The 15,052-nt window shown below is 36.3% G+C and overlaps 1 protein-coding gene across 1 annotated transcript in view; it reads right to left on the reverse strand.

The window, feature by feature from the left end:
- Nucleotides 1-5,916, reverse strand: part of TENM1 (teneurin transmembrane protein 1) — a 784,494-nt gene extending 778,578 nt beyond the window's left edge. The window contains exon 1 of the mRNA XM_056107733.1: nucleotides 5,640-5,916. Coding sequence (XP_055963708.1) covers nucleotides 5,640-5,856 — 217 coding nt within the window. The 5' untranslated portion in view covers nucleotides 5,857-5,916. The remainder of the gene's footprint in view (nucleotides 1-5,639) is intronic.
- Between the last annotated feature and the right edge of the window lie 9,136 nt (nucleotides 5,917-15,052).

Here is a 15,052-nt window from a genome sequence, read left to right on the forward strand (position 1 = left end):
GCTTTACACACCAGAAAGAAAGAATACACATTCTTTTTCAGTGCACACGGAAAATTTTCTAAAATAGACCACATGCTGGTTCACAAAACATACCTCAATAGAATTAGGAAGATAGAAATTCTATCTTTTCAGACCACAATGAGCTGAAGATAGAAGCGAATCACACATAGACACGGAGAACCAAATCAAACACCTGGAAATTAAACAACTCAATTTTGAACAATGAGTGGGTCTGGAAGGAAGTCAAGGAAGAAATCAAAAGATACCTCGAAACAAATGAGAATGAAGACACTAGCTACCAGAGCCTATGGGACGCAGCTAAATCCATGGTAAGAGGAAAATTTATAGCTTTGCAAGCATTACTTAGGAAGGAATGAAGGGCCTACATAGGTAACTTGACTTCACAGCTCAAGTTCTTAGAAAAAGACCAACAAAAGGAACCCAATCCTGGCCGAAGTAAAGAAATAATAAAACTTAGAGCAGAAAAATGACATGGAGACCTAAAAAAACAATCTGAAAGATCAATGAAACCAAGAGCTGGTTCTTTGAGAAAATAAACAATATTGATAAACCACTATCAAGAATCACAAAGAAAGAGAGAAAAAACCCTAATAAACTGAATAAGAAATGAAAAAGGGGACATCACAACAGAAACCAGTGAAATTCAAAAGATCATCAGAGACTACTTTGAGAGTATGTATACCATGAGAGAAGAGAACCTAGAAGAAATAGTTAAATTCCTGGATTCCTAAAATCTCCCAAGACTGAACCAAGAAGACTTGGAATACCTGAATAGACCCAGTAACATCAAGGAAGTTGAAACCGTAACCAAGAGTCTTTCCAAAATCAAAAGCCCAGGCCCATATGGATTCACTAGCAAATTCATCCAAACATTTAAAGAAGACCTGTTGCCAGTTCACCTCAAGCTTCTCCAGGAAATTTAAAAACCAGGAACTCTCTGAAACAGTTTCTATGAGGCACATATCTCCTTAATACCAAAAGCAAACAAAGACACCACTAACAAAGAAAATTACAGGCCAATATCTCTGATAAACATGGATCGAAGATCCTCAACAAAATATTAGCAAAGAGAACTCAACAAATCATCCAAAAGATCATACAATACGACCAAGTGGGATTCATCCCGGGGATGCAAGAATAGTTTAACATTCGGAAATCAATCAACATAATCCATCACATCAACAAAAGTAAAGATAAAAACCATATGATCATATCAATAGATGCAGAGAAAGCATTCAACAAGATCCAACACCCGTTTATAATGAAAACTCTCACCAAAATGGGCTTAGAAGGAACTTTCCTCAAGATAGTCAAAGCTATCTACGACAAACATCCTCAATGGGGAAAAACTAAGGGCATTCCCTCTAACATCAGGGACAAGACAAGGATGCCCACCCTCACCACTTCTGTCCAATATAGTACTGGAGGTACTTGCAATAGCAGTTAGGCAAGAAAAAGTTATGAAGGACATCCAGGTAGGAAAGGAAGAGATCAAGCACTCACTATTTGCAGATGATATGATACTATATCTAGATAATCCTAAATCCTCTACCAAGAAACTCCTAGAAACAATAGACTTCTACAGTAAAGTCACAGGCTATAAAATCAATACACAAAATTCCATGGCCTATCTATATGCAAATAATGAGACAGAAGAAAGAGACATGATAAAAGCAATCCCGTTCACAATCATGCCCCAGAAAATCAAGTACCTCGGAATTAGCTTAACTAAGGAGATAAAGGACCTCTACAAAGAAAACAACAAAACGCAACTCCACGAAATAAAAGAGGACATTAGGAAATGGAAATACATCCCCTGCTCATGGATAGGAAGAATTAGCATTGTCAAAATGGCAATACTCCCCAAGGCACTATACAGATTCAATGTGATTCCTATAAGGATACCCATGAAATTCTTCAAAGAAATGTATCAAGCTCTCCTAAAATTCATTTGGAGCAACACACACCCACGAATAGCTAAAGTAATTCTTGGGAAAAAGATGATGGGAGGCATCACCCTCCCCAACCTCAAACTCTACTACAAAGCAGTAACAATTAAAACAGAATGGTACTAGAACAAAGGCAGAGCCACAGATCAATGGAACAGGGTGGAATACATACAAGCCCAAATGTATAAACATCTAAGCTTTGATAAGGGAGCAAGAAATGTTAAGTAGAGCAAGGAAATCCTCTTTAACAAATGGTGCTTGCATAACTGGACAACCACATGCAAAAAAAGGGCTTATACCTCGATGTAACACTATGCACAAAAGGCAGATAAAATGGATTAAAGACCTCAACATTAGACCAGAATCCATTAGATACATTGAAGACAAGGTCGGCAAAACCCTCCACGATATTGAGGGTAACGGTGTCTTCAAAGGTGACATGCCACTGACCAACCAAGTGGAAGCAGAGATAAATGAATTGGACTATGTTAAACTAAGAAGCTTTTGCACCACAAAAGGTACAGTGACCAAAATACAAAGACAGTCTACATAATGGGAAAGGATATTGACCCAATACCCATCTGATAATGTGTTGATATCAAGGACATACAAAGAACTGATTGAACTCCACAAAAAGAAAACATCCAACTCCATCAAAAATGGGGTGATGAAATGAACAGATATTTTCTTAAAGAAGAAATATGAATGGCTAAAAGGCACATGAGAAAATGCTCTACATCACTAATCATCAGGGAGATGCAGATCAAAACAACCATGAGATATCTTCTCACACCGCAGAGACTGGCCCACATCCAAAAGAACAAAAGCAACCAGTGTTGGCACAGATATGGGGAGAAAGGTACTCTCCTTCACTGCTGGTGGGAATGCCAACTAGTTCAGCCCTTTTGAAAAACAGTATGGATGCTTCTCCAAAAATTAGAAATGGGTACTGGTGGAGGGATGGGTACTGGATCATTGTATAACTGAAACCCAAGCGCAAACTTTTGTAAGTCTACAACTGTACCTCATGGTTTTTCACTAATAAAAATTTTAAATAGATTAGAAATTGAACTCCCATTTGACACAGCAATACCACTCCTTGGATTATATCCCAGAGAGGCAAAAATATAGTCAAAATGACATCTGTACTTGTATGTTAATTACTGCACTGTTCACAATAGCCAACATCTGGAAAAAACCTGAGTGCCCGAGAACAAATGACTACTTAAAAAAACTGTGGTACATCTATACAATGAAATACTATGCAGCTGTTAGAAAGATGAGGTCATGAAATTTGAATACAAGTGGTTCTACATGGAAAGTATCGTGCTAAGTGAAATGAGTCAGAAAGAGAGGGACAGACATAGAAAGACTGCGCTCATCTGGGGACTATAAAGTAACAGAATGGGAGACGTACACCCAAGGATAGTTGAGATAATTTCCAGGAGGTCAGCTCCACGATTTGGAAGTTGGCAGCACATGGTGGGGGAAAAGGCAGCTCAAATAGAGAAGGGAACACCATGTAAAAGGTGTTTGAAGGACTTGCTCGAGATGTGAGATACGTGCTGAAAGTACACTATAGACTGAACACAATAGCCATTCAATACCTCTATTGCAAACCACAACACCCTAAAGAAAAGAGAGAGCAAAAGTGAATGCCTTGCCACAGAGGCAGGGTGGGGTGGGGGAATGGGGTGTGGGGGTGGGAGGGCTACTGGGTTAATTGTGGTGCGGAATGGGCACTGGTAAAGGGATGGGTACTCAGTCATTGTATAACTGAAACCCAAGCATGACAGTTTGTAAGTCTACAAATGTAGCACAGCGGGTAGGGCGTCTGCCTTGCACGCAGCCAACATGTCCGACCTGAGTTCGATTCCTCCGCCCCTCTCGGAGAGCCTGGCAAGCTACCGAGAGTATTCGATATGCCAGACACAGTAACAACAAAGTCTCCAATGGAGACGTTACTGGGCCCGCTCGAGCAAATCGATGACCAACGGGAGGGCCTTTACTTTTACTTTTTACTTTACTTTACCTCATGATGTTTCACTAATAAAAAAATTTAAAAAAGAAGTGATATGACAAGTATAGACATTAAGCTAAAGCTTAAATTATGATATATATATGAAGAGTTTAGATATAAATCCATATAAATCCTGAAAGTCACCAAGCACTGTCAAACATTCCTGAGTGGCCCTCAACACACACATCCTGTCCCAACAGCACTGCATCACTTGACCGGAACTTTAAACTACTTAGGGAAGCAGGTTTGTGTTGCCACTGTAGCAGCTCAGAGCACTGCTCTCTCTATGACAATTTGACACAAAACAAATGTTCAATGCTATGTTCACCTTTTACTGGAAAAGTTAAAAATTCATTTAAATTCATTTCAGTAAGAAAAAGCAGATATTAATGGAGATTTTCAGGTAAAAGCAAAGTAGCATACCATGAATGGTCAAAAAGTAATAAATTCCCATGAATCATGCCCATCATCTTCATTAAGTATATAATCTAGGAAAATATAACCACCAGAAGAAGCAGAAGAAGATACAGAGAAGTGTCCTACAAAATCATGAAAGAAGAGATCACCTTCACAATGCAGTAGTAATTGTGGGGCAATTTAGGAAGAAGGACTCTGTGGCAAGGATGCTGGTGTGGTAGGCCTTTAGGAATAGCTCAGTAAACATAGAAGAAAAGAGCATGTAAGGGTATTTCCAAGGAAAATATAATATCATGACAGAGAGATTGAAAAGGTACAGACTAAGATTCAAGAATATCAGAGAGGAAAGGAAAATAAGAAATATTATTTAGACTTACTTTGTCTAATTGATCAAAATGAAAATGGCAAAGAGAAAATGGATTTTAGACATGTAGAAGTTAAATCTGCTGAAAGAGGCAGCTATAGAAAGTACATGCATTGGGCCAGAGAAACAGTACAGTGGGTAGGGTGTTTCCCTTGCATGTGGCTGACCTAAGTTATATCCTCTGCATCCCATATGGTCCCCTGGACCAGGTCAGGAGTGATTCCTGAGTGCAGAGACAAGAGTAAGCCCTGAGCACCACCAGGTGTGGCCCTTTTTGGTCCTGGTCTCCATCAACATTGCCCTGATCTGCGCGGGACAGGCACGGAGGCCCAGCTCTGGGCAACCTAGCTGAACGGCTCCTATTCCAACCAGGTACAGCCCGCCCCCAAGGGCCTGGGACCCTCTCTGCGCATGCACAGCTAGCTCCATCTCCTAGAAAGCCAGTTTTCTCCCCTGATCTGCGCGGGACGGGCACGGAGGCCCAGCTCTGGGCAACCAAGCTTCTAAAGTTCTTTAGAAACTAAATATTTAAGACTTTTGATGCTATGGTAAATGGCTTGAAAAAATTGCTATTTATTTTCTATGTTATTATAAATTATTTATCCCTCAGCCTCTAAATGGCTATTTGTAATTTTGATTTTAAGTAATTTAGAAGATTATTACAACAAAATTCATGATTCATAATAATTTATAAAAACTACATGTAACTTGCAGCCTCAGCTGGTTAGAATATGAAACAGATTCACTAAGATTATGTAGCAATACAAGCTACTAAGCAGTTAACATTGGCAATATGTTTTTGAAACATATGCATAAGCATCCCTAAATAAGAAAAAATATTAGTTATAAAAATCCTATAAAAACATACCTTGAGTAGTCTTCTCTATTTCTTTCCTCTTCTTATTCTGGCTATTGTAATTCATCCTCAACTCTTGGTTATACTCATGCAGAGTTTCTCTGGAGTTGTACGACTGTCTTGGTTTTCTTCCATCTTCACTCTCATCAGAAGAACTAGTGTAAGTTAAATCCATTTCATGCTTGGATTTTGAGAGCGGCTGATAAGGTTTACAATCTGTTTGCTCCATTTCTGAGCTAGCCAGCTCAGTTTCATGGAAAACAGAAAGAGGAACTCCTTTAATGTAAGCAGTCCTATAAGAGAGGGAAGAAAAAAAAAAGAAAACAAGCCTTCTTAGATTTGTCCTTTTTCAAGGAAATGCATGTGTCAGATTCAGAATTGGTCCTGATAATATGATCAAAGGACTAGAGCAAAAGACAAACTAGATGACATGAAGCTAGCCGTAGGCAATAATAACACAGTTACATGCACACATTCTAAAGCATTTGGGATTAAGCTGCAGGTTGCAACATCATGAAATACTCAAGGTAATAGAGAGGTTTTAAAAATATTTGTATTGGGATGGAAATAAAGAACAATGTTGCTCTATGGTGTGTGTGTGTGAGTTTTAATGTTAAGGTTAGTGATGAAATTAAAATACACTATGACTGTTGAAAATAGCTGCGATACAAATATGAACCCAACACATCCACATTCTACGTTTGAAATAAAAACTGATAAGAGAACTACATTCAGAAAAAATATATATCCTTGCCTCTGTTTCAATATTACATATAAGACAGTGTCTAAGAAAGGAAGTATTCTGAGGCAGAGACGCTCATGAAATAAAGAGTCCTTGAGGGGAACTGAGCTCTTTGTGTTCATATTGTAGTTTTGAGCCTTAGGCTTGCAGAGCAGTTTTAATGAGTTAGATAATGGTAAATTTTTTGTTCTTCATACAACTGAGAGGATGTAAACACCACTTTCAGTGAGCTTACAGGTTTAAGAACTGTAGAATAAAAATTGTATTTATAAATATACATTTTAAACTTGATGATAAATTTCTGAAAGAATCCGCCTTTCTTCACAGAATTCTGAGCTAGAAGTACCAAACTCTATAAGGAAATATCCATTTTCCTTATGGAAATATCCAATTTCCATTATGGAAATATCCTTTATGGAAATATCCATTATAGAAATATCCATTATGGAAATATCTTTAAGGAAATATCCATTTTCCATGGATATTCAGGAAATATCCATTCTTACTTAATCAGAAGGTTTGAGAAGATCAAAGAACAACTGATCTAAAATGTCCTATAAAATATTTGTAGTTTCATTCTTCACATTATTTTATTGTCATTTTCATACATAGTTGAAACTTTGCAACTTGTTTCATTTAATATTTAAACACCTAGTTTAAAATTAAATAATTTATGTTTTATTTTGCAATAATATTGACTCTACTATCTTTTATAAAATTTTTTAATTTATATTTTTAGAGCATTACAAAACCATTCGTTATTGGATTTTAGTTATACAATATTCAAACACCCATCTCTCCACCAGTGTACATTTTGCAGTACCAGTGTCCCCAGGTTCCTTCCCCTCAACCCACATCCCCTTTCTTTTCTCCAACTCTCAATGCACTTGGGGGGTATTTTATTTTATTTTTTGCTTTTTTGGTCACACTCGGTAATGCACAGAGGTTACTCTTGGCTTTGCACTCAGGAATTACCCCTGGAGTTGCTCAGGGGCCCATATGGGATGCTGCGAATCGAACCCAGGTTGGCCGCATTCAAGGCAAACACCCTACCCGCGGTGCTATGGCTCCAGCCCCTCTGAATGTATTTTTAAAACTATCTGGACGCTTATTTATTTACCAGACATACAGCACTCCACACACAGAATGCCTATTACTTGTAGGACAAACACACAGAACAAGAAGATCACTTAATAAAGACTTATGAATTGATTGATAAAAAGTCAATGATTTATAACATTTTGTAGAAAAATTATGTTTAAAAAGTTTAAACATAATTTAACTTACACCCAAATGTTAAGTTCATTATTCCTTAAACTAAGACTCTGTCTTAGGCTTCTGTTTATCTGCAATAATGCTCAGTATTACTCAAGGCAGATACACAGTAGAAACTAACTTCAAGTTACAAATTATGCAAATGGTCTATAGATACATCTATTTTGGTTTGATTTGATATCAGAGATGGGTACTGAGAGAGGAAAATATATAAGGTCTTTTAAATTAATGTATACTTATAATTCAAAAATTATGTGACTCTATGCCATCGTTTGGTTCTAACATACTACCTGTACACTAAGCACATTTTTATTTGTAGCTACAGAATAGGTCTCTTCCTTGAACCACATACTTTAATATTTAACATTTTACTCTATGATAAATACTGAGATCCTGATTATTACCTCTTCTCAAATATTCTTCCCTTATGATCTTCTCCATTTTCATAAATTACAATTCCATTGTTCTCTTTGCTTCAGATTATAGAAATTCAATTCATCCATGATTCTGTATTTCACATCCCATGTCCAATGTATCAGAAAATTTTATTGGTACTATCTTTAGAATTTATTTAGAATCCAATAAAATCTCTCTCATCTCTTCACTTGCCCATAACCACATTGGTTCAAATCATTACTCTCCCATTTGAATTACTGCAATAGCCTCTGCCTAACTGATCCGCTACTTACTCCACTGCTTCTTCTTTCTAGCACATTTCCTACACTATAGTCAGAATAAACCTTTTGAAATCTAAGTTGTGTTATGTGTCTCTTTTATTCAAGCACCAATAACATCCTATTTCCTTCCAAAGAAGAACTTACATCTTTAAAATTGTCTGCAAGACCCCCATAAAATCTACCTCTTACCACCCATAAGTGTCTCAAGATTTCCGTATTATTTCCTCTGATCCTCTACACAGATGTACAGCCTTTTTGCTATTTCTGAAAATGCTTGGCATATTTCAGCCTCAAGACCTTTAACCTCTCACTGTAAATAACAAAAAGAAAATCACTTTTCATCCTCTTCCCTGTCTTTCATAGCACATATTGCCAAATGACACACTGTATGTTTGCTTATTGCCTGCCATCTATCTCTCCTCACTGAAACTTAACCTTGGGTCAGGGATGTGGCTCTGTGATATAGCATTTGACTTGTATGTGTGAAGTCCTGTTTTAGAATTCCAGCTCTACATGATCCCTTCAAAAATTTCAAGTTACCCCCAAGCAATAAGCCAGGTAGAGTCCCAAGTACCTTGGTGTGCAGTCCAAATAAATAAACTAAAATATAATTTATATGAAGGTGTTTGGGGTAGGGAATATAATTAAAACTACCAATGGTTATTTAATTCTTAATCACATGGAATACAATCAATCATTCAATAAGATAACAGAAACTGCTAAGAATGGGGATAAGTTATAGACAAAGGTCACTGCAAAGGAAACCAAGTTTTTCAGATGATGATCAGGGACCAAGAGAGAAAAGAAAATGGCATAGATTGTCAGATGGTGCAAAGAGAGAATGGGGATCAATGGACAGAGGATTGAGATGACAAGACAAATGAACAATGAGACCTATAGAAATAGCATGGATTGACAAACCACATCTATGGTGAAGAGAATGAGCAAGCACCTAGTAGTAAGAACTAATAAGCAGCAAGCAGGGAACAGTGACAGCAGCCATTGAAGTTGTCCCTGACATGGAAGTTCCTGTTTCTGGGGTCATTGTAACTCACATAGATATACCTACATGAGCTGTGAAATAGCCATTATAGAGTTGCAACACTGAAGACATCTAATGTTTGGTGTGATAATCTTGCACACTGTCCACCAAGACCCCAAAGTTAGCTGGTTGTGCTGTAACAAAGATGTACATTTTTTGGTTCTCATAGTTGCTTTGTCCCCAGATAACACAATGTCTAGCTAGTAAATACTTGACCAATACTTCAATAAAGACTTAACTGAATAAAGACTTGTCAAGAAACTACAAGAGGATATAGAGTGTTTGTAAATGATATCTACACTCTCTGCACTCACAGTACTCATAATATAATGCAAGTGATAAACCGCTCTACTAATGTAAACAACTCTACTACAAAGCAGAATGAAATGACTCTTATGAAGAAAAAAATGTTTTGTCACCAAGGATATTCAAAAAGAACTGTACTTGATTTATTTGATCTATTCATAATCAATGCCATCACCACAATTACTGAAATTCCATTGAGGATCTATGTTATAAGGCCAATTTAATATCTTTCTTCTCAGGTTCACCATAGAATATTCTTCAGAAACTGAAAAATGTTCTGAATTATAGAATTTCTCATTGTTACAAATCTCACAACGTGAGGTATGTAACAAGAGTAGCAACTAGAAATATTCCTTTGTAGATTAGTAAGGATTCACCACAAAATAAGTGACCAACAAAATTAATATAATTAAATTTTGATAACACATATAGTTCTTTACTCATTATGAAGTAAAAATTGATGGTCTAAAGGTAGCCATTTTTAGGGGGCCGAGCGATAGCACAGCGGGTAGGGCGTTTGCTTTGCACATGTCTGACCAGGTTCAATTCCTGGCATCCCATATGGTCCCCCAAGCACCACCAGGAGTGATTCCTGAGTGCAGAGCCAGGAATAACCCCTGCGCATCGCTGGGTGTGACCCAAAAAAGCAATAAATAAATAAATAAATAAATATTAAAAAAATAAAGGTAGCCAGTTTTCAGGGGGCTGGAGTGATAGCACAGTGGATAGGGTGTTTGCCTTGCACACAGCCAACCCGGGTTCGATTCCCAGAATCCCATATGGTCCCCTGAGCACTGCCAGAACTAATTCCTGAGTTCAGAACCAGGAGTAACCCTTGAGCATCGCCGGGTGTGACCCAAAAATAAAAAAAAATTAAAAAATCAAGGTAGCCATTTTTCACAGAAGGGCATTGACAATTATATTAATCAAATAACTTATAAAATAATAAAATTTTTCTTTATAGTTTAATAAGACATCAAAAGACATACCTAAAGGTACACTTACAATCTATAATTTATTCTTTCAATATAAAATTGGTTTCATTAATATTAGAATATAGTATAGAAATACTCAAAGTTAATATTCCCTCTTAAGTTACAGTTATGGATTTACATGTATCTCGGTATCATTGAAACATAACAAGCTCAATTTTAGGGTTTTGGGGTATGGGAGGAGCAGCAGGTTATGCTTGAGGCTTACTCCTGACTCTGAGTTCAAGGATCACACCTGGTAGGGCTCAGGGAACCATATGGGGTACCTGCAATTGAACCCAGTACAGTTGTACTAAAGGAAAGTGTATCATGCTCTGTACACTCTATCCAGCCCCCAACAAGTTAATTTTTAAAATGGAAAACATCCACTTTTAATGCTTAATGCTTTATTGTTCTGGTGATTGAGAATTATCATGTTAAGATCACCCTTAATCACCCTTATTTTTATGTATGAAAATTTAAGACATAGTTTTTTCATCTAAACATGCTGTTTTGCAAGATGAAAATTTCTGAGAGAGAAGGAAACACAGGAAGGAGAGGTAGTGGGAGAGGAAGGGTGAGAGAGAGAGTTATCTCAGAGAAAGGGGGACAGAAGGACAGAGGGTTAGTTGGGAGAGAAAGAGAGTAAATGAGAGAGAGAAATTCCTGTAGTCATTTTGAACCATTCTTGAGTTCTAATCATAGCTATTCACAGGTATGAATCAGTTAGAAATGTCACACCTATTCAAGGTTATTGAGTATCCTTGGAAGCAATCTTCTCTTAAAGCACAAAATTGGTATAAACCAAAGGAAAATAATCTTTCTCTGCTCCCTGACCCTCAGTCACAGCGTCTTGTCTTAAAACTTGAGTTAGTGGACCCAGAGGGGAAAAAATATTCCAGGTCATTTTAGGCACAGAATATGAAGGCACACTGAACTTCGTGGCCTAGAACTATGAAAGTTTATAATGATATTTGAGATGAAAATGTTAATTTATTAATAATTATTTCATTTTTCGAAAATAAAATAGAAAATAGTCCTTTAAAATTTTGAAAGAAAATTAGTTTAAAAAGAAGTTATAGAAGCACACTAAGATGAAGGATGGTCTAATATTTGCTTAATCAAATTTTCATTAAGTGTCAAATATGTCATCCTGGAGTACCACTGGCTGGGTTCGGGGATTACCCTTAGGTCTTTACTCAGGAATTATTCCTGATTCTGTCAGGGAAACCCATGCAGTACTAGGGACTGAACTAAGTAAGGTTGACCACAAGCAAGGCAAGCAGCTACCTTAATCCAATAATATTCTCTCTCTGGTCCAAAAATAAATTTTCTTTATAATCTTTAATGAGGTACCGGGATACTGCTAATGATTGCAGTATAGCTTCTCTTGCATATGGTATTCTAACACACCTACCACTAGAGTATCTTCTTTCCTCTGCCAATGACAGATGGATCTTCCCCATCCACCACCCACCACTCCTCTTGGTAAACTCAATTCTACATTATAATTCTCAAGCTGCTTTTAGCTATTGCTATTGCCTTACTAAATTTCTTTATAATCCATAAGTGAAAGAAGTCATTCTGCACTTGTCGCTCTTCTTCTGATTTATTTAACTTAGCACAATGTTCCTTCTAGTTCCATCCACACAGTTGTAAATTGCACAACATCATATTTTCATATAGCTAAGTAGTATTCTAGTGCACATATATATATATCAGTTTATTTATCCACTTATGTTCTTACAAATTTGAGTTGTTTCCAGAACTTAGCTATGCAGTACTGAACAAAGGAGCACAGATGTCTTTCAGAAATAGTGCTTTAAGACCCTGGGGAGGATGCAAAGAAGTGTAATTGTTGGGTCAAATGGGACCATAGACTTTATTCTTTGAGATGTCTCCACACTGTATTCCTTTGGGGTAGTCAACATTTCCAGCAACAATGGATGACATTTCCTTTTACCCACATTCCCAACAGTACTAGTTGTTTCTACTGCTTTATGTGAATGTCAGTCTCACTGGTATGAGGTGATAATATCATTGTTGTTTTGATTTGCATTTCCCTGATGATATGTGATGAAAAGCACTTTTTCATATACCTATTAACCATCTGTATGTATTCTCTAAGAAAGTATCTGTTCCTCTCTCTACCCATTTTTCAAATGGCATTCTGTTTTTTTGTTGTTAAGTTTTATAAGTGCATTATATATATTGGATATCAACTCTCTGTGAGAAGATGGGTTAGTCAATATTTTCTCCCAATCTGTAGGATTGCTTCTTTTGTTACATACACTGGGTATTTTTTTCGCTTTTGGCAGCAGAAAAAGTTTTAAAAACTTTTTAGTTTAATATAATACCACATGTTTATTTTTGCTTATGTTTGCTTTAGGCAATGGAATTGAGTCATTTAAAATGGCTTGAGATTTAATGTCATGAAGGATTTTACCTACATCTTCTTCAATATAGTTAATGAAATCATTATTGTCAAGATCTCTAATCTATTTTGATTTGAATTTTGTGTATGGAATGAGATTAGGTTTGAGTTATTTTTTAACTTTTGTGTATGGTATCAGATAGGTTTGAGTTCTTTTTTTTATAATGTGGCTAACCATATTTCTCAACACCATTTGTTAAACAGGCTTACTTGGCTCTACATTAAATCATAAATCATCTGTCAAAAATAAGTTGTTCTTATTACTGAGGGTCTGTCTTTGGATTCTCAATTCTATTTCTTTAGTCAAAGATTGTGTCTTTATTCCAGCATCAGACTATTTTCTTTATTACAGTTTTATAGTATAATTTAAAGCTAGGGAAGAAAATATTCCTATCTTTTTTTTGAGTATCCAACAACAAACTTTCTTAAGAAAAGTATTTGTACAAGTAAAGTACATGCTGCTATGGATCATAGTGAAAATCAAAGAGTAAATGATATTTTCTACTGCAGAAGATCCATTCAGATAATCAAATAGTATAAGTTTAAATATCACCTGTGTTTTACTCTTGGTTTTTCACTTTGATTTTGCTGCTAAGAAAACTCCAGAAGACTTCAAACTACATAGAAATTATGATTCTGGCATATGGTTATTCCTCAAAAAACTAGAAATTGAGCTCCCATATAACCCAGCAATACCACTTCTGGGAATATACCCCGGGGTCCCAAAAACATAACAGAAACCCCACCTGCACTTCTATGTTCATTGAAGTACTATTCCCAATATCCAGAAACTGAAAACAACCTCAATTCCCCAAAACAGGTGACTGGATAAAGAAACTATGATACATTTATGCAATGGAATACTATGCAGTTGTTAGAAAAAATGAAGTCAAGAAATGTGCTTATAAATGGATGGACATGAAGAGTGTCATGCTCAGTGAAATGAGGCAGAAGGAGAGAGACAGGTATAGAATGACTGCATTCATTTGCGGGATATAAAAAAATAAAATGATGATCCTTTTTTAATTTATTTTAGTCATCACACTGTTATGGGATTAAAAACATTGTTATGTTGAAATCATAGGCTTTAAATGGCATAATTAACATAATATCAATAGTAGCAGCAAATGAGCTTGCTCATATGTCAAGTATCAGGTGCTAAAATCTACTAGACACTACTTTTTCATACACTTGCGTATTTAATTTGTATAGTACTCTGTTAAGTAGTTTTATGATTTTACCCCCATTTAACAGATAAGAGAAGAAAAGAGAGAACTTAAATGACTGGCCCACAGTCACACAATAAGCTATAGAGCTGAGATTTTAATCCCTAAAAGTTTTCAACATTCACATTTTAATCACTATTTTTCAATGTCTAAGAACAGACATGATGGCTTTCGGTCCATCCCCTCTCCTCTCTCAGGGCTTCCAGTTTCTTTGACTGTAAGAGAATGAAAGTTCTCACAGAAAACTTTGTTAGCTTTAAAATACCACAATTATTTATTATAGATACGAAAAGCTGACCTATGAGGAATCATTTTAAAATGATACAAGGAGAGCCAATACTGCATACCTGCTCTGTCTGAACTGGAATAAAGAACTTTGGGCTATCATGACCACACTTATTTTAAGAAACGATGAAGAAAAGGATTGCTTTAGAAGTCATCACATCAGAACAGATGATTGTGGACTTTTTGCCTGAGGATGCAACAAATATCCAATTACATTTAGCTAAGAATAGCTTAAACTAGTCTGCATCCATGAACTATATTCAAATCCCTTTCCTCCTCTTCCTCTATCCTTTCTTACAAAAAAAACACTTTTAGTTCTTTCTTTTGAGACACATTTTGGGTTTTCACACAAATTTTTGTCCCACTAACTGAATTTTTTAATTCCAAATAAGCATATTTTGCCTTTTAATTAATTCCTGTTTTTCTGGTTAACAAAGGGAAGCTTAGATTATCTGGCAAAAAGTGGC

This window comes from Sorex fumeus, unplaced genomic scaffold, assembly GCF_029834395.1.
Source record: "Sorex fumeus unplaced genomic scaffold, SorFum_2.1 ptg000171l, whole genome shotgun sequence".
NCBI classification, from domain to species: Eukaryota; Metazoa; Chordata; class Mammalia; order Eulipotyphla; family Soricidae; genus Sorex; species Sorex fumeus.